This window comes from Saccopteryx bilineata, chromosome 2 (genome assembly GCF_036850765.1).
Source record: "Saccopteryx bilineata isolate mSacBil1 chromosome 2, mSacBil1_pri_phased_curated, whole genome shotgun sequence".
Taxonomy (NCBI): Eukaryota; Metazoa; Chordata; class Mammalia; order Chiroptera; family Emballonuridae; genus Saccopteryx; species Saccopteryx bilineata.
In genome coordinates this window covers 303,265,694-303,289,072 of record NC_089491.1, presented here as the reverse complement: position 1 = coordinate 303,289,072, position 23,379 = coordinate 303,265,694, and the positions used below count along the sequence as shown (strand labels likewise).

The 23,379-nt window shown below is 36.3% G+C and overlaps 1 protein-coding gene and 1 pseudogene across 1 annotated transcript in view; one reads left to right on the top strand and one right to left on the bottom strand.

The window, feature by feature from the left end:
• The window catches only part of C4BPA (complement component 4 binding protein alpha), a 40,244-nt gene continuing 16,865 nt past the window's right edge, over nucleotides 1–23,379 (top strand). Inside the window, exons 1-7 of the mRNA XM_066261491.1 lie at nucleotides 1–241; nucleotides 8,872–9,016; nucleotides 9,985–10,170; nucleotides 10,982–11,081; nucleotides 20,303–20,388; nucleotides 20,559–20,753; nucleotides 23,066–23,248. Of these exons, the coding sequence (XP_066117588.1) occupies nucleotides 8,923–9,016; nucleotides 9,985–10,170; nucleotides 10,982–11,081; nucleotides 20,303–20,388; nucleotides 20,559–20,753; nucleotides 23,066–23,248 (844 nt within the window). The 5' untranslated portion in view covers nucleotides 1–241; nucleotides 8,872–8,922. The remainder of the gene's footprint in view (nucleotides 242–8,871; nucleotides 9,017–9,984; nucleotides 10,171–10,981; nucleotides 11,082–20,302; nucleotides 20,389–20,558; nucleotides 20,754–23,065; nucleotides 23,249–23,379) is intronic.
• LOC136327768 (small nucleolar RNA U3) lies at nucleotides 19,989–20,191 on the bottom strand (annotated as a pseudogene).

Sequence of the window (23,379 nt, the reverse complement as noted above, 5' to 3'; positions counted from 1 at the left end):
CACTGAGCCAGTAAGTCTGCTCGTCCACTTCTATTTGGTGGTCCCTTATCAGCCAACCACATGGCTGGAATTCTGGAACTTTTTGGTGGAGCAATTACTAGACAACTTCAGGGGTTTCTGGGGTAAACTGTTATCTGTGAAGGAACTAGAGCTATTACAGATAAAGGCAGTTTTCTTCCTTGAGAAACTACCCAAGGCATCACAGGAGAGTCTTCTCTACTTCTTCCTCAGCTACCTGCAGGTAAGTGGATTACTTGCTGCGTACCTTGGGGGAAAGGCTAGTGGTTTGGCCCTTTGAGGAGTGCAAGATTAGAAGAATAAGACGCTGCAAACACTGGGGGGTGTTTTCAGCAGAAGTCCTTTAAGGAGTACTGCACTAAAGCATAGCATGACTTGAAGAGTAGTTTTAACCCCCTTTTGAGTTGCAATTTTAAATTATAAATGGGGCGGGGAGATAATAATACATACTCATAAAATAAAGTGAAGTAGAAAAGATGTTGCTCTTGTTATTGTATCTAAAAGTTGAGTGTGCTGATTTGTTGCTTTTTACCATCTCTCCTTGTAGGAGAGCTGAGGCAGGAGGTAATCCAGACTTCCCAAAGGGATTCAAGGGAGACCTGGTTTTCATAATCTACATTCTGAAAATTGATGTGATTTTCTTTGGAGATTTTGTTAACACCTATATATCTCCTTCACCATGAACAGTAAAGATTGTTAGATTGAATAATAAGGAGGATCTTGGTCAGTCCCCAGTTAGTTTCTTAAGCTAGAAGTTTTAGTCATCTTCACCTCCTTTTTTTTCTTCACTTTTCAAATCTGGCAATGTTGAATACCATTTCTTCTTGAAATTCTCTTCTTGGTTGGGCAGGATGTAGTGCTACCCTAGTCCTCATTTTAATTCTTTAGCCACTTTTCTTTTTGTTGACTCCTGTTTTGTCTCTAAATATAGTAGTAGTACAAGGAGAATAAAAAGTAGAATATTCAGAAGAAAAAGAAGCATTAAAGAAGGTTTGTAATAAATGTAGAGATAGGATGGGAGGGAAAATGTGGGAGTAAGTTCTTTCTGGAGTTTGATAGTGATGTAATTGAGAGTACAGTTATAAACAAGGAAACACTCCACTAGAGACCAGAAGAAAATATTATTCTTTACAAAGGTAGCTGCATTTTTAGAAAGATTATTTAAAAAGTAATCTAAAAGAAGAAGAAATTTTGGGGCTGAAGATTTTCCCAGTGCCTTTCAACTTGTACAGCATTCACCAGTACTGACAGTGTTTTTTACAAGAGACTCACCATGTTGACTATGGCTCTTGAGTTGGTTTCATTTCCATAGGAATTTAGAAGGTTATGATGTCATTGAAATTTGAGGGAATATGCTAGGGAAGTCTTAGGTTTTCAGTGGGTAGTTCCAGAATTCTAGACTTTGTAGGGAATAGAAAGATGATCTAAGTTTAATGTTATTATTTTAGTGATAAACTGAGTTCCAAGGAGCTGGTGTAGCTTCTACAAGATCACTAAATCAGATAATGGTTTCGCTGGGACTCAAGCTCAGGTCTTCTCAACTCCCAAGTCCTAGCCCCCATCTCCATACTTCGTGGTCTGCTAAGTCCTGGGAAGATTCTGCTGAGGGACAGGAATAGAATAGTGAACTTCAAATGCTGCACCTGGCAAATTGAGTTACCACACATCGTGAGGACAAGTAAGGGAAGTCAGTTCACAGTATCATCTCTTCAAAATTACATACACGTTATTTCATTTGGTCCTCAGTAAGGAAGTTAGTCATTCTTTTTTTCTTTTTCTTTTTTTTGAAAGAGAGAGACAGAGAGAAAAGCATCAACTTGATGTTCCATTTAGTTGTGCACCCATTGAGTGACTTTCATACATGCCTGGGGCTTGAAACAGTGACCTTGGGGTTGAGATGGTGCCTTTAGGATTGAGCCAGCAACCTCAGTGTTTTGGGACAACAGTTTATTTATTGTGCCACCAGCTAGGGCCAGTTAGTTATTCTTAAGAAGATAAAACTGGCCTGACCTGTGGTGGCACAGTGGATAAAATGTTGACCTGCAACACTAAGGTAACCAGTTTGAAACCCTGCGCTTGCCTGGTCAAGGCATATATGGGAATTGATGCTTCCTGCTCCTCTGCTACTTTACTCCCTCTTTCTTTTCTTTCTAAAAAATGAATAAATAAAATCTTTAAAAAAATAATATAAAACTCAACTGGGTTTCATTTATTTTATATTTATTGGATAACTAATGTATGCTATATACAATAGCAGGTTGCAGCTAGAAAATTGAACAAATAACTCTTGAAGAGACCTACAATCTATTTCAGGAGGCAAAGTGAATAGATACAGCCTGGTCAGTGGGGGCACAGTGGATAGAGCATTGACCTAGGATGCTGAGGTCCCAGGTTTGAAACACTAAAGTTGCTGGCTTGAACGTGGCTCATCAGTTTGAATATAGGGTTGCTGGCTTGAGCGTGGGATCATTGATATGATCCTAGGATTGCTGACTTGAGCTCAAAGGTCACTGGCTTGAAGCTCAAGGTCACTGGCTTGATCAAAGAGTCATTGGGTTGGCTTGAGCTCTCCAGTTAAGGCATATGTGAGAAGCAATCAATGAACAACTAAAGTGAAGCAACTATGAGCTGATGCTTCTCATCTTTCTCCTTTCCTGTCACTCTCTCTCTCTCTCTCTTTCTCTCTCTCAAAAAAAGTGAATAGATGTTATACAATGTGGTGTTATCAGAATGTAGGGGAGCATAAAAGGGATGGCTATTACTTGGTATTGAGCACTTCTTTATCAGGGAGTTGACAGATGATTTCGAGGTTGGAGAAACATTCATGCACAAGAGACATTCTATGCAAATCGTTGAAGATGTTTAAAATAATTCCAGGGTGTGTTTGGGAAATGTAAGCACCTTTATGAAGTTGAAGCATAGTGTTTTAAGTTAGCAGAAGCAAAGGGAGAGGTGTGGAGACCTAAGAAGTTGGAAACCATGAGTTTTTAAGTAAGTTGCTTTTTAGTATTATAACAGCACCAATATAGAAGCTGAGTTACAAATGTTTGGAGGTTTTTGTGGTGGTCTAGGGTAGGGTGAAGGAAATTAAGGGAACCTAACCCTGGACTATGGAAGTAGGGTGTAGAAGAGAGCAACAAAGACTTGGCAATTCTGAATATGAAAAGGGGCCAAGAAAGAGGAGGTCAGCATGACTCAGGTTTCTGAACTGGGAGGCTGGGTGGCATTTCTTTATTACTTTAGCCGAAACAGAAAGCACAGAGGTCAAGTAACGTTCATTGGAAGATAATGAATTTCGTTTGATATCTGTTAGATTGAAGGTGCCTAAGAAATAGAAATGAAGCAGTTGGAAATACTGATCTGAATCTTGAAAATTATAACTTAAATTTTAAAAAAGGGTTTTTGCTAAAATAAAAAAATATAAAAAGTGGTTGCCTGGGCTGGGGGTGGAGATGGGGATGGAAAAAATAGGAAGAGGCTGGTAATAGGGTCCAAAATTTCAGATATAAGGTGAAGAAGGTTTGAGGATCTAATGTAAAACATGGTAATTATAGCTGATAATACTGTATTCAATTATACAATACAGTGTATTGTATAATTAAAATTTGCTAAGAGTAGAACTTAAATGTTCTTGCCAAAAAGGATAAATATGTGAGGTGATGTATGTATTAACTAGATAGTATGTCTGTATGTCAAGTCACCATGATGTACACTTTAAATAACTTAGAATTACTCACTTATACTCAATAAAGCTGAAATTAAAATAAAAATCAAAAACCAAAATTTTAACTTATATTTAGGATTGCAAGTGAAGAAGGAAGAGTAGGAATTTATTTCTGGATTTACAAAGAAAACTGAAAAATATTAATACCTCTAAAAAATGTTAATTTAAATATTTTCCCAGACAAAAAACACAGCTGAGATAACCAGTCAGAATTATAAACTTTTCCAAGGTTAAAGATTATGTTTAGTTGGCAAAGCTACAACCTCTCAAGTCCAGGAACAACTTATTTATTAAAAAAAATGTTTGCAAGATCAGTTTTATGATGCAGATATCCTCTTTTTTTTTTTTCTTTTTATGAAGTGAGAAGCAGGGAGGCAGAGAGACAGACTCCTGCATGCAACCGAATGGAATCCATCTGGAATGCCCACCAGGGGCAATGCTCTGCACATCTGGTTTTTTGCTCCATTGCAACCAGAGCCATTCTAGTGCCTGAGACGGAGGCCATGGAGCCATCCTTAGTGCCCGGGCCAACTTTTGCTCCAATGGAGCCTTGGCTGCAGGAAGGAAAGAGAGATAGAGAGGAAGGAGAGGGGGAAGGATGGAGAAGCAGATGGGCACTTCTCCTGTGTGCCCTGGCTGGGAATCGAACCCAGAACTTCCACATGCCAGGCCAATGCTCTACCACTGAGCCAATCAGCCAGGGCCCAGATATCTTCTTTTCTGCAGCTGCAGGAAAGAAAAAATATTTCCTCCTTATTTTATTGAGATTTCTTTCACCAACTTTTTTTAGGCTAAGCACTATAATTCCATTAGTTAGCAACAAGAGTAAAGAAGGTCAAGCCTGATTGACCAGGAGGTGGCACAGTGGATAGAGCATCAGACTGGGATGCAGAGGACTCAGATTCAAAACCCTGAGGTTGCCAGCTTAAATGTGGGCTTATCCGGCTTGAGTGTGGGGTTGCTGGCTTGAGCCTAAGGTCGCTGGCTTGAGCATGGGGTCACTCGTTCTGTTGTAGCTCCTGGTCATGGCACATATGAGAAAGCAGTCAATGGACAACTAAGGTGATGCACCGAGGAATTGATGCTTCTCATCTCTCTCCCTTCCTGTCTGTCCCTATCTGTCCCTCTCTCTGTCTCTGTCAAAAAAAAGGCAGGTATGACTGTCTTAGACTGTCTCAACATTTACATGGGAAGAAGTAGAGCAGAATAAGATTTTTATTACGATTAAGTTTATGAAGCATGCTAGGTTTTGTACCTACAGGAGACAGTTGGGCCCAAAGGTCTGTGAGTGAGTCATGGCTGATGATCAAAGTCATGGGAGTAGATGAGTCCCTCCCAAGAAAACAGGTAAGAGCAAGGGACGAAGAAGCCCAGAACAGGCCCTAGTAGGGGCCAGCCTCTCTGCTCTGGGTGTGGCACTGGGTCTCACTCTTATCAAGAGCCACAGTAAAGACCTTACCAAAGGTTCTGAACCAAGTCCAGTGGGCTTTCCTCTGCACTGGGACTTAAAGTCACCTGGTGATACGGCCGTCTGTTGTTATAATTTTACATCATTATTATAATGATGCTTTGATATAATAATAATATGATGATGCAGTTCTGGTCCTGTCAGAGTCACATTGCAACATCAATTCTGTCACTGTCTTCCCTAATATTCCTTTTGAATATTTACTATGTGCTGTCCATGCACCAAGCCAAGCCCCTTCTCAGCAATTCTGGGAGACATGTATAGTTATTCATATTTTATAAGAAAGGAAATTAAAGCTTAGAGGAGCTTAGAGCACTAAGTATCTTGCCCAGGGGCACACATTTCTACACGGGTCTGACTCCAGAACTCATGCCCCAGAGCCTGGCCACATATTGCCCTGGGTCGATGGCCTTGGTGTGAGGCTCAGTGCTATAAATCCCTCCTCACAGTGGGGGGTTTGGATGTGAGGCTGTCTTTTGCCTCCTACCATAACCCGAGGAGGGAGGAGCACTGGTTTTTGTTTATTCTTCTCCTCCTGCTGTCCTCTGCTAACTGGTTGATTATAGGATGACTTCAGTTTACAGATGGGGAAGAGCCTAGAGTAAAGTTGCTAGAGTCCATCTATGCTCATTAAGACACAGGTGTGCTTTGCTTTAAAACTAGTTAAAATCTGACCTTGTCAAAACAAACACTGTCAGAGTATAAATATGGACATGCACAGTATTATTTTTTTTTAAAACATATTTTGTCCCTAGGTGCTTTTGAATATAAATTCAACATTTATTGAGCACTTTAATTGTGTGAGGTGCAGTGCTAGGTACAGTGGAGATGAATAAGAACCCACCCTCTGACTTCAGGGATCTATGCTCTGGTGGTAAAAAGAGGCATAGAATGCTAGTTATAAACCGAGGCAGAATCGGAGTTACAAACACTGAGCTGTAATTTGAATATGGAGACTGGCCTGGAGGATAAGGGGAGGCCTTGGAGAAAGGACGGGGAGAATGGGTTGGAATTAAAGAGGAAACGGGAAGAAAGCAGAGGACATGCATGGGCAGGGTAAGAAGGAGGAAATTGGAGGTGTCTGGGATTCATGTTGTCTGGGTCAGTTGGAACATAGGGCTCGGATCAAACCACTGAAACGTTAGTCATCAGACACCAATTAAGTGAATGTTAATTCCTGAAGGACCAGTTCACTGAAGTCAATATGCTGAATTTATCAAATTATCAATTAACATTGTTTTAAAGAGTATTCATTGAATATATTCAATACTTGTTTATTTTCTTTTTGAATATAGCTAATGACTATGTTCTTTGTAGCAGCATTTTAAGTATATTTTGTTCAGTTGCCTGAAGGTGAGAATTTAATCTTCTGGTGTATTTTTATAAATATACCATACTTAGTAATATTCTCCTGAGTATATTCAACGTGTATATATATATATATTTTTTGTGAATATACAGTAATAACAACTGCAACAATTCATATGACAAATTTTCACTTTCTACTGTTACTGTTTTTTTATAATAAAATTCTAATTTGCTAGCATATTGGTATTTTAAAATCTTTTTAATTTCACTGATGTACATAAACATGTCCAATTTACTGATTTATTAAAATTAAAGAAACATTTCTTTCTCTATATATTTTTATTATTAAGTGAGAGGTGGGGAGGTAGAGAGACAGACTCCGCATGCACCCCAACTGAGATCCACCCAGCAAGCCCCCTACCAGGCAATGCTCTGCCCATCTGAGGCCACTGCTCCATTGCTCAGCAACCAAGCTAGTTTAGGGCCTGAGGCAAGGTCATGGAGCCATCCTCACCACCCATGGCCAACTTGCTTGACCATTTGAGCCATGCTGCAGGAAGTGGAGAGAAAGAAAGAGAGAGAAGGGAGAGAGGAATGGGTGAAAAAGCAGATGGTCACTTTTCCTGTGCGCCTTGACTGGGAATTGAACCCAGAACTTCCACATGCCAGCTGACACTTTACCACTGAGCCAACTGACCAAGGCCATATTTCTATATTTTTTATAGTTCATAACAGTTTTTATTTTCTGGGACAAACTTATTATATTTTTTCAATTTCACAGATGATTTAATGGACTGGAGGAAGGATGTGCTAGAAAAATAGAGAGGGGGTGTGTGAAGGCCCAAAGGGTGGGTTCTGGCTATTAATAACCTTTTAAGAACACCTCAATTCATTCAACACAAATTCTCTAAACACACTTTTAGTAAGAAATCATTTGATACAGCGTTCATTAGGTTGAACTTATTTTTGGGGCAGAATTGTCCTGCCAGCCATGTAAAGAGTTCGTGGACTAAGCTATGTATGGTTGGGGTGGATCTGCCCACAACTGACAACTGGTGGAGGGATGGCTTCATTGGAATTGAATTTTGGAAAGATGCGATTGTATGGGTCATTACTCAATGAGGTTAGGCTCCTCCACAGTGTGTGAAGGGCCACTATAAACTTTTTCACCCTTAGTGTGGGACAGAACAATCCTTAAGGGAAATATGGAGGTGACTCCCTTCATCTAAGTGGAGGTGTGCTTAGTATGAATTATGGACACATGGGAGTATAGACTCATGTGGACCTAACAGAAGTATCAGAACAAAAGATAACATTCAACAATTCATTGGGAGTAAAGTTCATATATTCCTTCAGAGAGAAGGATTATTTCTAATGGAAATTTAAGATTTATTTTTTTCCCCAATAGAAAGAAAGTGGTGATGAAGACAAAACTATCCTTCATGATTTTGCTTTAAACAAGTCTTTAAATAATTAAATAATGAAACTAAATTTCTTTATATATCTCTATATATCTACATATATAGATCTATATTTCTCTAGATATGAAACATTTTTTTCAAAATTGCAAATCGCTTGGTTTATTGCCTTAGTTAACAGTTGTCATGAGAAACTCCTAAAACTATAGCAATCCACTCCTTTTCTCTACCTCATCATTTTCCTGCCTTTTTGTTTTGTTTTACATTTGTTTCCTCTTCCCTGCCATTTCTTTGGTCAGATCATCTCTGTGGCTCACCTGGTCAGTTGCAATAGTCTTAATCAATCTTCTTGTCCCTTCAATTTGTTCAGTCTCTCCTGTACGCATCTGCCGTAGTGATCTTGTTAAAGCACAATGATGTGTCACTCCTTAGCTTAAAAACAAACCAACCAAAAACAAAATCCAAAACAAAAAATAACAATGACTCTCTATTCCCCAAAGAGTAGCACCCATAAATTCCTAAACTTGGTCTTTATGCCCCATTCAGCCACAACTTTAAGCTGCCCACTCCTTAACAATCATCACCCCATCTCAGATACTATTTTCCAGCCACTTTGAAATATTACCTACTGTTCCCTCAATTCGCCCTGCATCCGTTTTCCAACGTTTATAAAGCATACCTAACTCAGACACAGCCACTTCCTATCTCTTCTTAGTTTAGCTCCCCCGCCCTGCCCCAACCACAGAAGCTAACACTCACTGCCCTGTGTTGTAACATTTGTGCATGTCTTTTTTTTTTTTTTTCCAATCTAAGCTGTAATTTTTCTGGAAGACTTGGATCCCATAGCATTTATCCTAGTGTTTTATTACAAATAGGAATTCAATGGCTATTTATTAAATTGAGTTCTTTCAGCAGGAAAATGTCTGCATTTTCAGGTCGTGTACCTTCCAAGAACTCCAAGTGGGACCCTTGATAGAAAGGGGAAAATGTCAGCCTGGACCTTCTCGAGGCTGTGGAGAGTCCCTGATCCAACTGTATTCCAAATTACCTTGGTGGCTGCTCTGTTGGCTACTGTTCTTGGTGAGTAACAGAGAAGTTTAGATCGGCAAAGAACATTCAAGATTATATACTTGTTCACTTTTAAGACTAACAAAGAGATGATTAAGCTTTTAGAAGAAATCCATCTGCAGCAACTGAAGGTTTATTTGGCCAGGAATTTGTAATTTATTTAAAATTTGGAATTTAAGGGGACTTGGAGTTACTTGGAATTTAGGGGAATTTGCTTTACCCATGAAAGAGGCAGTTTTCTAGATACTTCTTGCTAGATTTCTTCTCCAGGAACTTCCCAATCTGTCTCCCACCCTGACTTTAGACAAATCTATTTTATCTATCAGCCTAGCTGAACAATTTTCACTGCTAGTGGGTTTATCCAGAATGGAGAGGGAAAGTGTATACCACTGAGACTTCCAAAAGGTAAATCAGTTCTGTATTTGATTCTTGCTAGGAAAGCAGGATTAAGAGTTTTACATTTTGAGGGCTTCATATTTCTTCCTTTATATTATTCAAAATCCTAAAGGAGCAAAAAGGTACAAACAAAAAATGTTATTCTTATTCATTTTCAAGCCCCCTCCCATTTCCCTTTCTTGAGATAACCCATGTTACATAAAGTTATTATTAGTGAAACACTATGTTTCTGTTGAGGAAAATTGTAGGGACTTTTGACTTTGCACAGACACATCTGAGTTGGCAGATATAGGAATTCTGATAGGCTGATGAAATCATGTCTGCCACCCTTTGAAAATTAATTGTCTTACATGTAATTTCAGAAAAGGATGGAAAATTTCTGCCTTTTATCATCATTTATCAACAAACGTGTGTTACTAATCAGTCACTAGATTCATTGAACAATGGAAATAATAGGAGTTATTAATTTTCTCCATTAAAGGAGAAAAGAATGGTTCCTGTTCTAAAAATCATACTACTGAAAACACTAAGATGCTGTGTCCCAAGCTGTAACTTTTGGTCCTCTTTGTCATTTTGATGTCCAGGTGATTGTGGTCCCCCACCTTTTTTACCCTTTGCTCTTCCAATAAATGAGTTGAATCAGACGAACTTCAAAACCGGAACTTCTCTGAAATACACCTGCCGTCCTGGCTACATTAGAACCAGTTCAAGATATACAACTCTTAACTGTAGAACAGGAGGCACATGGCAATACACTGAATTCTGTATCAGTAAGTATGAACATTTATTTTTATTTGTTCTTTTTCCTTTCTCCCAAAGCTGTCTCAGAAACTAAGAAACCACTCAGTTTGTCAGTTATTGATTTCAGTATACATGTGTGTCACTTTTTTGGAAGCATAAACAAACCAACAAAGAAATGCAAATGAATCAATCAGAAAACAAAGAGCTATCTAGTTGCATTGAAAAATAATTTTATTCTTTACAATGTAATTCAGTGAACACCTCTTTCAGAAGTTAGCTAAAATTCCATTTTAAAATGTTGAAAACCAGACTGACTCTTTACAAAATTATAAAAAGTTATATGGCTGGAAAGTGGTGATGCAGTTTCCAAAGAGACCTCACCCAAAATATCTGCTGTGTTTGGAAGAAGATGCCGCGATTCTCTCTCAGTTGAGAATATATTCTGTGGTGTTTTTTCAATAGTAAGGGTGTACAATCTCTACTTTTTTATTGTTCCCTTTGTGATCAAGAACATGCATTTCTGAGCGGCCTCAGTGCAAAGTACATGCCGCTGACACAGATGGGGCATAGCTCCCTGGTCAGTGTGTTCAATCCTGGATAACAGTCTTCGTCACTGTAGTGATTTAACTGACCATTTTTTTGCTAGTGTTAAAATACACCAGAAAAAAAAATGAGATCAACTTGTTTATTTATTTAGTTCTCTAAAGTAAAAATTCAGTGAGTCGGTATCAGAAATAACTTTGAATCCAAACCTCTGCTCTTTCTGGAAGCAGAGGTCTAGCTAATCAATCCTTTTCTAAAGCTTGAAATCACTAATTTTCATTTTAACTTTCCTCACAGAGAGACAGTGCAGCAACCCAGGAGAATTACGTAATGGACAAGTGATCATTAATACAGATTACTCTTTTGGATCCTATATAGAATTTGACTGTTCAGAAGGGTGAGTAGAAGGCCATCTAGAAACAAAACTTTTTAAAAAATTTAAAGCTAAGGTGTTTATGTATTTCTGAAGTAAAAATGATGTCAAAAGGTGTACACAGACTCCTTGCTTCCACTCTATCTCCATCCACCCCATTCCTTGCTGTCTTTAAACAGGGATCTACTTTTATTGTTTTTGTTTCTTATGCATCGGTCTAGTGTTTGCTTTTACAAATACAAGCTAAGAAACTAGTAAATATTTTTATTTTGCAATTTTTTAATCACAAACATTTTTAAATCTTGCTTTATTTTTTCTTATTGACCTATACAAGAGATGCTTCCATCTTTGTGCATAAAGAGGTTCCTTGCTAATTTGTTTTACAACTGCATAAAATTTCATTGTGGGATCTGTCATGGATTAATCATTTCTTTGATGGATCCATGAGTATTTTCAATCCTCTGCTATTCTGAACAGTGCTTTGATGAATTACCTTATACATACATCATTTTGTACATACATAGTTATAGCTGTAGGAAAAACTCCCAGGGTGGGATTTCTGGGTCAATGAATAAATATGTATATATAAAATATTTGAAAATTTGAAAGATATTGCAAAATTTTCTTCCTTGGGGTTACATGTTTTTGCACAGTAGGCTAATGCCTGTCTCTCCATAAAATTTCCTACTAAGTGTATTATCAAACTTCTGAAAACTTGTGAATTTTTTGAATTTTTTCCAATTTAAGAAATAAAAATAAAATCACACTGTAGTTTCAGTATATATTTTTCTTACTATGAGTGAAGTTGAACATAGAATAGTTTTATATGTTTAAGAGGTGTTTGTGTTTGACCAGGCAGTGGCGCAGTGGATAGAGCATTGGACTGGGATGCGGAGGACCCAGGTTCGAGACTCCGAGGGCGCCAGCTTGAGCGCGGGCTCATCTGGTTTGAACAAGAATCACCAGCTTGAGCCCAAAGTTTCTGGCTTGAGCAAAGGGTCACTCGGTTTGCTGTAGCCCTCCAGTCAAGGCACATATGAGAAAGCAATCAATGAACAACTAAGGTGCCGCAACAAGGAGTTGATGCTTATCTCTCTCCCTTTCTGTCTATCTGTCCCTCTCTCTGTCTCTGTCATGAAAAAAAAAAGAGATGTTTGTATTTATTAGTAAACTATTCGGCATGTCCTTTGCCTATTTTTTCTCCTTTGCCTGTATTTTTCTCTTGACCTAACTTTTTATTCTTAATTTCTAGGGTGCATGTATAAAGGTGGGTATATGTAGATTTACAGTTGTTAGCATGCAAAACACAGATTTTTAAAAATTCTTTATTATTTATTGTATTATTTTTCATACAAACAACTGTAAACCTGCTTTTGCCACATACACACACACACACACACACACACACACACACACACCTATCTATAATAGGGTTTAGACCTTGGTTCTGATATGAACTGCACCTTTTCCCAAAGCATATTGTTTTGTTAGACATAGTTATTGGTATGTTCTTTCTTCTTGAGGAGAAATTATTTTTATGTTGTCAAACTGATCAATTTCTCTTTTAGAATGGCTTCTTGTCTTCAGATCTTAATTTAAAAGGCCTTTCCCAATACAAGATTTTAAATAATTTGCCTAGATTTATTCTACTGTTTTTATATTTTTTAATGTTTAAAGCTTTGATACATTTGTATTCAATATATTATATACGATATATGAGGTACAAATCTTAGTATACATTTTTTCAATGACTTTTCTGTTATCCCAATATAATTTATTAAAAAATCTACCTTCAATCTAGTGATTTGAGAGTTTTTTTAATATGATATTAAATTCCTATACATATCTGATTCTATTTCTGGACTTTATATTCAATGCCATTGTTTGGCTATATGTTCATATACACATTCCAGTCATCTACTTACTGAGGCTTTATATGTTTCAATAGCCAATTTAGGAGGTAAAAATAAAATGTCACTATAGTTTCACTGTATATTTCTACATCATATAATTCTACTTAATATTCTTTTATTTCCCCTGAATCTTTCTGATTATACTTATTTGTTTTATTTCTACGTGAACTTTGAAATTAGGCATATTTTAATATCAGTGTTGGATTAGTTTTTAACTTAATTTTAGGAAACTTTTCCTCTACCTTTTAGAATCTCTGAGTTAAGCTGACATAAATAAGACTGATTAACGGGAGAGAAGCAGACAGATTCTAGTTTTACATGTACATGGGAGCCTTCATAGGAAATGAAGATTCCAAAAGTGGTTAGGCCTAAGTGGTTGTATATAAGATTGAATGAAAAGCAGTAATTGTGAAAAAGTAAAATATATGAGTAAGCTGAAGAAAAATAGGGTTGTTTTTAACAAGCCCTTTTGGTGCAGATTTCTCTTGGCCTCAATTCCCCATCTCTCGTGATAAGAATGATCTTTTACTCCTGGTATAGGGATTATACCTTTCACATGAGAATTTGATCTGTTTTCAGGAAGAAAAGTGGAGGTCAGAGAGCCCTTCCTGCACCTGCTGTTTTCCAAGTGCCTTTTGCTCTAAATAATTTTTGTGCTAAAGTGGTACATTTTGGGGTGACATATTCTTCCCCATTCATTTTAGTCTTTTATTTTTTAGGAGTGTTTCAAAAATTTTCTTCATATAGATTTTACATTTCTTGAAGTGTTTAATCTTAGGTATTTTAGTTTTGCTATTTTAATTTTTAATTTTTTTTCAGGTTATACTTTCTTTATTCTACATACATTATTTCTAGACATTGTGGATCTTTTCTTCCATTATATATTCTAATATATATGTATATATTATAGATATATATTACTGCTTTCTGCATGTTAATTTGATATCTCAGCTAACTTCCTGAATTATTTTATTATTTATAATAGTCTTTCAGTTGAATTCTCTTGGGATTCCTCAGTTTGCAGTTATATCATCTGAAAATAGTGATTGTTTTACTTTCTACTTTCCAATTTTTCTGATCTTTTTTGTTGCTAGTTATGTCAGTTATATTAGCATTCACATACACACTGTCTTTCTCTCTCTATATTATATGATGAAGGATTTATTATAAGGACCTGACTTGATACAGCTGTTGAACAGTGTACAGGAGACTGCTTCTTCTGTGTCTGGTGCTGGGGGCCTCAGGGCAGCAGGGTAGGCAGTCAGAAAGGAAGGTGGGATGTGAAGTGGGTGATACAAGGCCAAAATGGAAGCTACACGGAGGAGTGGAGTGTAGACTAGAAGACAGAGCACAGACTGCAGTATATCCTGAGGATAGACCGGAATTCACATTGTGTTTTCACTGCCTCTTAGCCTTCAAATCCAAAGATGAGAATGTCTTATTGGTACAGTTGCTGTCCTTCACCACCATGCTAATGTGAGATAATTGGGTATACAAAGGAGGACATCTTCAAGGGCGTCTTCCAGGATGTCCAGGAACTGGGTTTGCTGTGGGCCTGACTGTGCCCTAGGCCAGGAGCAATATGTATAAACTGCAGTCACATCTTGTGTTCTGCTCTGACCTTTCCAACATAAGGCATATAGATCCTAATTCATTTCCACAGTCTCCAGTGGGCCACACTAACCTGACATTATGCATAGAAGAAAATTCTGGGAAATGTAATCATAACTTAATTGACACAACATAAACTTACCACAGGACCACTCCCCCCCCCCCCACAACACACCTTGCCACGTTTGGTATTCATATACACCTATTTTAACCACATTAAATTTAACTTTTGAATAAAGGCTATAGCAAAATTATGCTTCTGTATTGCCTAATGCAACTATTCCTTATACAGCTGAAAATATGATAACTCTCTTCCCCAAAGAAAAGCTTCTTTGAGCTAATGAATATTTCCTCTTTGATATCCTGTAACTTAAACAATTATAAACACATCTTCTATTGGATGTTAAAGGAATTAAAGAGGTAAAGGGGAAAATTAATATATATAAAATTTGTTTATTTTAAAATAAGAAAAACATAGTAACACTGGTCACATAGTTGTAGCTGGTATTTAAAACTATTTGCTTCTATCATTCATTCAATTTTCACTTTGCTCTCAGCTAGCAATTCATCTGATTGTGGTCCTTGTCTGATGAAATCAATTAAACTTTAATTCTTTTATTTAATTTTTATAAATGGAACCACTTTATTTTATTTTTATTATTTTAGAGACAGAGAGTCAGAGAGAGGGATAGATAGGGACAGACAGACAGGAACGGAGAGAGATGAGAAGCATCAATCATTAGTTTTTCCTTGCGACACCTTAGTTGTTCATTGATTGCTTTCTCATATGTGCCTTGACCGTGGGGCTACAGCAGACCAAGTAACCCCTTGCTCAAACCAGCGACCTTGGGTCCAAGCTGGTGAGCTTTTGCTCAAACCAGATGAGCCCGTGCTCAAGCTGGCGACCTCGGAGTCTCGAACCTGGGTCCTCTGCATCCCAGTCCAACACTCTATTTACTGCGCCACCGCCTGGTCTGGCAAACTTTAATTCTTGAAAGGCCTAGGTCATTAGCAGGCCTCCATGTATTAGATTGCTAAAGTTCTTATTGAGTTTAATTAGAGGGTGTGAGAGTAGTACTAAGAGGTGACCCAAAGAATCTCCAGCAGTCTAGACATAATCATCCTCACCATCACTGCATACAAGAAATCCAATTTCCCTTTGATAATCAAAATTAATCAACCCAGTCTTGAAAGTGACTCCCTTCTTAGCCTGTTTAATCATTTGCATGAGTGCCCAGAGTTGATGAATACATGATCCCTGGTTTATCTCTGGTATGACTATGTCCCATCCCATATTTGGGTCATGCTTACATTTAAAAGAATGTTTATCATTAACCTAAAATTTATGGTTAATTATTCTGATTATTTAATTATTTTCATTTGCTAAATTTGTCAAATCTAGTTTAATGCAATTCTTACTGTGTCCCATGGTAGAAGCATTCCCCAATTGGTAGCCAAGACTTCTAGTCAAACTGAGAATATTACTTGTATTATTTCTATTTTTTCATTCATTAAAATTTTAGGCTATATTGTAATATCTGATTAATTTTTATTGATATTCCATAGACACTTGAAATGAAAGTGTATTTTTTACCAGTAGTATATAGTTTGAAATATATACATTAGATCAGCTTTACTGATTAGCTCTTTTAAATCTTTAAATATTCTTCTCTTTATATACCTAAGCTTAAAGATAACAATAAATAAAATTTAATTAACAACTTAATAATTATTTTAAATATCACAAAATAAATAATTAATTAATAGCATATGTTGACTATTTTCCTTATGACCCATATATGTTTCTTTTATTAAAATTGGTGTTATATTTTTGGTAGAAAACTATTCATAACTACTCACTGCACACCAAAACATTTAATGCTATAATGTGCCCACCTATCTTTGTGTAATTTATTAATCTTGATCCTAATGTTCAGTTTCTGGAATATTAAAATTACTATCCATGCTTTTCTTATAGTTTCTGTTTACTTGATCTAACTTTTCCCTTCCTTGTGTTTTTAATCTATCTGAAACATTTTTAGCTTTGTATTCTGCTGAGTGAATTTTGTTCCAATTAAAAGCTCTTTTTCTTTTAATAAGATACTTAAGTATAATTGCATTTATTGATATGAGTAATTTATAGACTTGGTTTTATTATACTATTTATATTCTGTACTACCTGACTATATGTGTTATATTAATATCTACAAGGTGGGGCAAAAGAAGTTTTACAATTGTTTGTATAAAAAATAATACAATAATTAATAAATAATAATACAAGAATAAACTATGCTTTGCATACTCAAAACTGTAAACCCACTTTTGCTCCACTCTGTAATTATTTTGAGAGTTGGGAAGGTTTAAAATTTGGTTTTAGTGGTTAGTTTTATACATTTACATTTATATAATATCATTATTCCCCTTTATCTTTAGGCAGTTTAAATTTGTTCCTTGTTATCTCTTATAAGCTGCTTATAGGAGTATAAATTGGTGCAACCACTTTAGAAATCTGGTTTACAGTATGTACTGAAACTGAACAGATACATACTCTATGACCCAATTATTCAGTTTTAAGATACATACTTAACAGAAATGATTTTGTTAACAAGTGACATTTCCAAAAATATGCATAGCAGCATTCTTCATAATAGCCCTGAGCTATAAAACATTAGTGTAGATAAAGAACACTGGTTATACATTAGAATACTATACAGCAGTGATCATGGGCATGATTTTGCTACATGTACAACAGTGGGAGTCAACCTGGTCCCTACCGCCCACTAGTGGGAGTTTCAGCTTTCATGGGGGATGGTAGTGGAACAACCAAAGTACAAATAAAAAGATAGATTTAACTATAGTAAGTTGTAACTTTATAAAGATTTATTCTGCCAAACAGTGAAAATTTGACATAAAGTACTTGGTAAATAATAATTATTATATACTTTAACTTGCTGTAACTCTGCTTAATAAATTTTATAAAGTAATGTTACTTCCCTACTTTATAAATCACCATTACTGTGGAACCAGTGGGCAGTTAGAAAATTTTACTACTAACAGAGATACAAAAGTGGGCGGTAGGTATAAAAAGGTTGACTTTCCCTGATGTACAACATGGATAAATCTCACAAACAAATGCTGAGCAAATTAAACCAAACAGAAAAATATAACCTTCCGTGTAAAGTTCAGAAAGACAGTCCTTTCATGTAAAGTTCAGAAACGTCAAAACTAGTCTATTGTGTTAGAAGTCAAAAGAATAACCACTTTTGGAGATGGTTAGCACTAGTATGGGACAAAACGGAGCTTCTGCGATGCTGACAATGTTTTGTTTATCTGGCTGATTATATGAAAGTGTTTATCTAATGAAAATATGTTGAGTTATGCATTCATGATTTATTTTCTATATGTGTTTTACAGTTTAATAAAAGTTTTCTTAATGTCAAAAAATTTTGTTCCTTATTATGAGCCATATAAACTTATATTTTATTCTCTCTACCCCTCCCCATCCTACTCTGTTTTTTTCTACCAGTAAATTTATGTCATTTATATTATATTGGCATTTATATTTAACATCACTGTTAAATACTCATCTATTTCTATAGCTTGATTTCACTCCCAACTCTTGCAGATGAGTTAATGAGGGAATTTGTTTTGTTTTCCATTTTCTCCTCTTATCTCCTATTATTTGTTAGTTATGTTATTTTTACACTGTCAGATCATGCAACACTTCATTCTGTCATCTTCCTTTGTTTTGTTCCAGATCTGTATGTTCTGTGCTCGTGCTCACTGCCAGTTGTTTTGTGTTTTTGTTTTTGCTCAAATTTCCTGTCATAATGTGGTTGGCTCTAGTTTGTCTTCTAGTGATTTCTTAAAAGAAAAGTTCCAAGTGAAAATTATTGAGTTCTTGCAGGTTTGATATTATCTGAGGCCATGATACTTAAAAGAGAACATGGTTGGATATAAAGTCCTTGACTCATAATTTCCTTTCTGATTATATTATAGATATTGCTGCATATTCTTCTGTAGCAGATATTGATGTAGAGAACTATGATGCTACCTAATTTTTTTTTGTGTGTATGACAGAAACAGAGAAAGACAGATAGAGGGACAGATAGGGACAGACAGACAGGAAGGGAGAGAAATGAGGAGCATCAATCCTTTGTTGTGGCACATTAGTTGTTTATTGATTGCTTTCTCATATATGTCTTGACTGGGGTGCTATAGCAGACCGAGTGACCCCTTGCTCAAGCCAGCCACCTTGGGCTCAAGCTGGTGAGCCTTGCTCAAACCAGATGAGATCGCGCTCAAGCCGGTGACCTTGGGGTTTTGAACTTGGGTCCTCCACATCCCAGCCCAATGCTCTATCCACTGAGCAACTGCTTGATCAGGGTGGATTTCTTATTTTCATATGTGACTAAGTCTTTGGCCATCCAAAGATATTATTCTTCATTTTTAAAATCTAATAATCCTACTCTTAGTTGTTTTGACACAAATCATTTTGTTTCACTTTTGTCACTGTGTGATCTACAATTTAAAACTGTAGATTAAAGTATTATACTATTTTTGTAATGTTTACTTGAAACACATTTAAAATAGCTATTTTGTTCCTTTTTTGTGTTTCTTCTTCAAATTCTCCAATTAAGTATATGTTGATTTCTTTTGCTTATTATCTATACCTCACATTTTTCTAATATTTTTTATTATTGTTATTTCATTTTGTTTGAGTTTTGCATGTTTCTCTTATGTCCTTCATTGTTAATATTGCTAAGACAGAAAGCGGAAGATTCAGCACTATGGTGATGTTGGAACATTAATGTGTACCTATTGAAATAACCAGAAACCAAACTTTTCATTTGTTTTTCTGGCTGTATTAGGAAAATTGCTTTGAAAGAAATTTCACAATAAAAACATGCTTCATTCTCACTGTATTTTATCTTATTAAAAGATTCATTTTCTTAAAAAAATTTACTTTTTTTCAGTTATTAAATAAACTCTAGGGGCTCTTTAATTGTTAAAGGTAGCATTTATATTACTGTTCAGTCATATTGAAGATTATTCCTTGATGAAAGTACAATTGAAATCATACTAACAATAATTTTATTTCTGTTACCATAATGCATTGAGGTCAGAGCCCTTAGTAATTGCCAAGAGTATAAAAATGGAGGCTGTAAATAGGGAATTAATGATATGTGGGACAGGGCAAGCATCTGGAAGTCAAAAGGAAACTGTAAACCAGGAGAGTTTGGAGCCAGTAATCTAGCTAGTACTTTTATCCTGACTGCATGACACAATGCAATGAGTTGTTCATTTATTTGTTTACCTTATATTGTCCTGCTGGAACTCTGGATAAACACCATGACTGACATCTCGTAGATACTCAATAACATATTGCAGAATAAAAGAACAAATGAACACATGTATTTCATTACAGTGGTGAAATCTTACTGAATTTCAACGGGAACTTTTATCAGAGAAAACTTTATTTCTTTTTTCTTCTTCTTCAGGCTTAGGACAGAACACTGCACCTTTTCCTTGGGATTTCATGTGCTCTATATGTTCAGAGAAACCTGTCTAATCACCAACTATAGAAATGATCCCTCAAAGTGTAGGCTTGTTTCTTCATTTTTAATATTGAGTAACAATTCTATTCCTTCAGACATTTTCATGTTACTTAATTTAGAGCAGGAAAAATTCCATTAAAATTTGTGATTCTATTTTGTTCAGATATATCTTAGTTGGACCAACCACTAGTTATTGTGAAATTCAAGACAGAACAGTTGGCTGGAGTAATAATTTCCCAACATGTGTAAGTAAGTAAAGACTTTTTCTGATTTGACTATAAACTTATACTATCTTAAGTGATAAGACTCCTTTGCATGTTTGCTGCTTCTTGTACCTTCATTAGAATTTGCATCATGAATGTGAGGTTTGGAAAGGTGCCTTCCCTGATTATGTCTTCTTCTTCACTTACTTATCCCAGTTGCTCAATGTAAGCCCCCTCCAGACATCATCAATGGGAAACACAATGCTGGAAATGAAGATGTCTATACATATGGCTCTTCTGTCACCTACAGCTGTGACCCCCACTTCTCAATGGTGGGCAAAGCTTCTATTTCCTGCACAGTGGAGAATAAAACAGATAGTGTCTGGAGACCCAGCCCACCCACTTGTAAAAGTAAGTCATAGTTCAATTATTGAATGAATTCTCCTTTGAATTTTTCTATTTTGTTTATAGGAGCAATGATGGCAAATTTATTGGGGGAAATGAAATAATTCAAAGACAAATTACTTATTGCAATGATGAAAGCAATTTATTTGGTCAACTGATACTGATGCATGCGGTACCATTACATAGTAACAAACAGCACCAATATCTCATTGGCTTGGAAAGTAGAAGTTGATTCTCATGCATACTGAGTCTACTGCATGTCCTGGAGACTCCTAAGTGTTAGTTTAGCAACCAGCTCAGCATTCCAGTTTGATTTTGTGGCACCTCCACATCAAATGGCACTTTTACAATGTCTTCAGTAGAGGAAGAGAGAAAAGCAAATTGTGCTCTGGCTATTACGAGCTTTGGCCTGGAAGTAACAATATATCATTTTACGTTACAGCCTTTTGTTCAAGACTACTACTGTGTAAACCCTACCTACCCTAAGAGAATTTGGGAATGTCATTTTTTTGTCTGGGAATCTGAGCTGGAAATTTTGGTTAGCCCTTGTAATGCCAACCACATATGACTACAGGGCAAGTTAACCTACTCACTACCAGAAGGTCAACAGGATATAGCAAATAGTAATTGAGTTGAAAGATATATTGTGGTGTTGCTAGTTAGATCATCTTCCTTTGCTACTCAGTGTCTACATAGTGTCACTTAATATTCTGATTTTCCACAACAATTAAATCAGGGGACGAGAGAGCCTGATACTGCAAACAGTTCAAATGCCTGGAATCTAGACCAGAGGAGGTGGGAGTGACCAATAATGAGGTTGGAAAGTTAGCAGGGCCAGGTTAGGAAGGGCCTCTTGTGTTTCTCTCAGGCATTCAGGACAAAGGTGATAAGGAGACACTGAAAGACTTTAGCCCTGGCTGGGTAACTCAGTTGGCTACAGTGTTGTCCTGATACTCCAAGGTTGTGGGTTTGATTCTCAGTCAGGGTACATACAAGAAAGTCTTTAACCAGGAGATTTAATGTGCTGGATTTCAGAAAGGTAACTGGCTGCAGGAGTAGTGGGATTCAAATAATTTAACAACCGGTTCTCTGCCCTAATGACCATTTTAAGTATAAAAAAAGATATACTGAAAGGTAGTTTATTATTTCATGCATTTAATAATTAAATATGAACAATAAAAGAGGTACACAAAATGAGATTATGTTATAAGAAAGAGTTTCAAAATATTAATGGAAAAATATTAAACAAAATATTGAACAAAAAGCAATAGAGCTGTTATTTAAGATATTTCCATATTGCATAATACAAAGCTAAAACAAATGACAGCTTGTCACACCCCTGGTTGTTTGGCAATTTTTCTCCTTACATTATATATTTGTTTACTGAGGTAATGAATGAAAAGGAATTAAAATGTAGTATTTTATCAAAGATATAATGAGTTTTATGCAACGAATAAATAAACATTACAAGCATAATTCCATTAAATTTTTTTCACCTATAACGGAATGAACATTACTACAGGCACTTAGAATACGCTGTGGCGCAGATGAACGTTAAGAAAGAGTAAGGAATGTAAAATTGTGATTGCTACATTGGGCAGCTGCCCAGGTGCCCAACCTTAGAGAGAATCCTGATTACAAGAACCATTTTAACAACAAGTTTGCTGAATTCAACAAAAAATTAGGTATCAGTTCTGCTGAACCAGTGCGAACCGGCTGAATCCCTCACTAGGCTGCAGAATAGCTGACAGTTTAAAGTGGGATAAAGTTTAACCCATTGGCACTATCCAGCCAAGAAGTGAAAATGGCTTTAATTGTAGCCATGGCAGTGGGCCTAGAGAAAAACTGAGGAACTGTAGAGGAAATGAGGTGGCAGGACTTTCCTGACAGTTGGGGTGGAGGCAATTGGGTTTTGCTTGTGAGGGTGTTGACCTCTGATGCCCTGGCCTCATCATCATGATCATCATCTAATTACCATTGACTACTGACTCACCACCAAAATCATTAAGAAAGTAGGTCATTATAAGGGGAGACTTGGGGACTTTGAGATATGTGCTTCTTCTGAGTTATATATAGCTAGTTTTTTGTTTTTGTTTTTTGAGAAAAATGAGAAAGTTGGAGTTATCCACAGTTATTTCATAATAGAACCAACATGATGAGGCCTTGTTTTATGGAGACTTTTAAAAGTTAAAATACATTTATTTGCTTTTTTAAATGTTTTCTTTTGTGTTATACTTGGAACTGCATTAACAATGGCAGTAATGTCCTATTGCCATTTCTCTTTTACAATCCACTTGTCTTTTCTTATAATTCTTTAGAAATTACCTGTCCTCAGCCAGATATTACTCATGGAAAGATAGTCTATGGATTTCGATCTGCCTATACTTACAAAGACTCTATTACATTTGAGTGCAATAAAGGTTATATCCTCAAAGGCAACAGTGTGATCCATTGTGAAGCTAATAACAGCTGGACTCCTCTTCCTCCCACCTGTGAGCTCAGTAAGTATGGAACGATAACGGAATTTCAATGTTTGGCATCTAAAGATACTCAGAAGTGTTTGTGAGAGCATATTTGTATGCCTAAGCCCACTTGAATCACAGTAAAATATTTAAATTTAGATCAATAATTT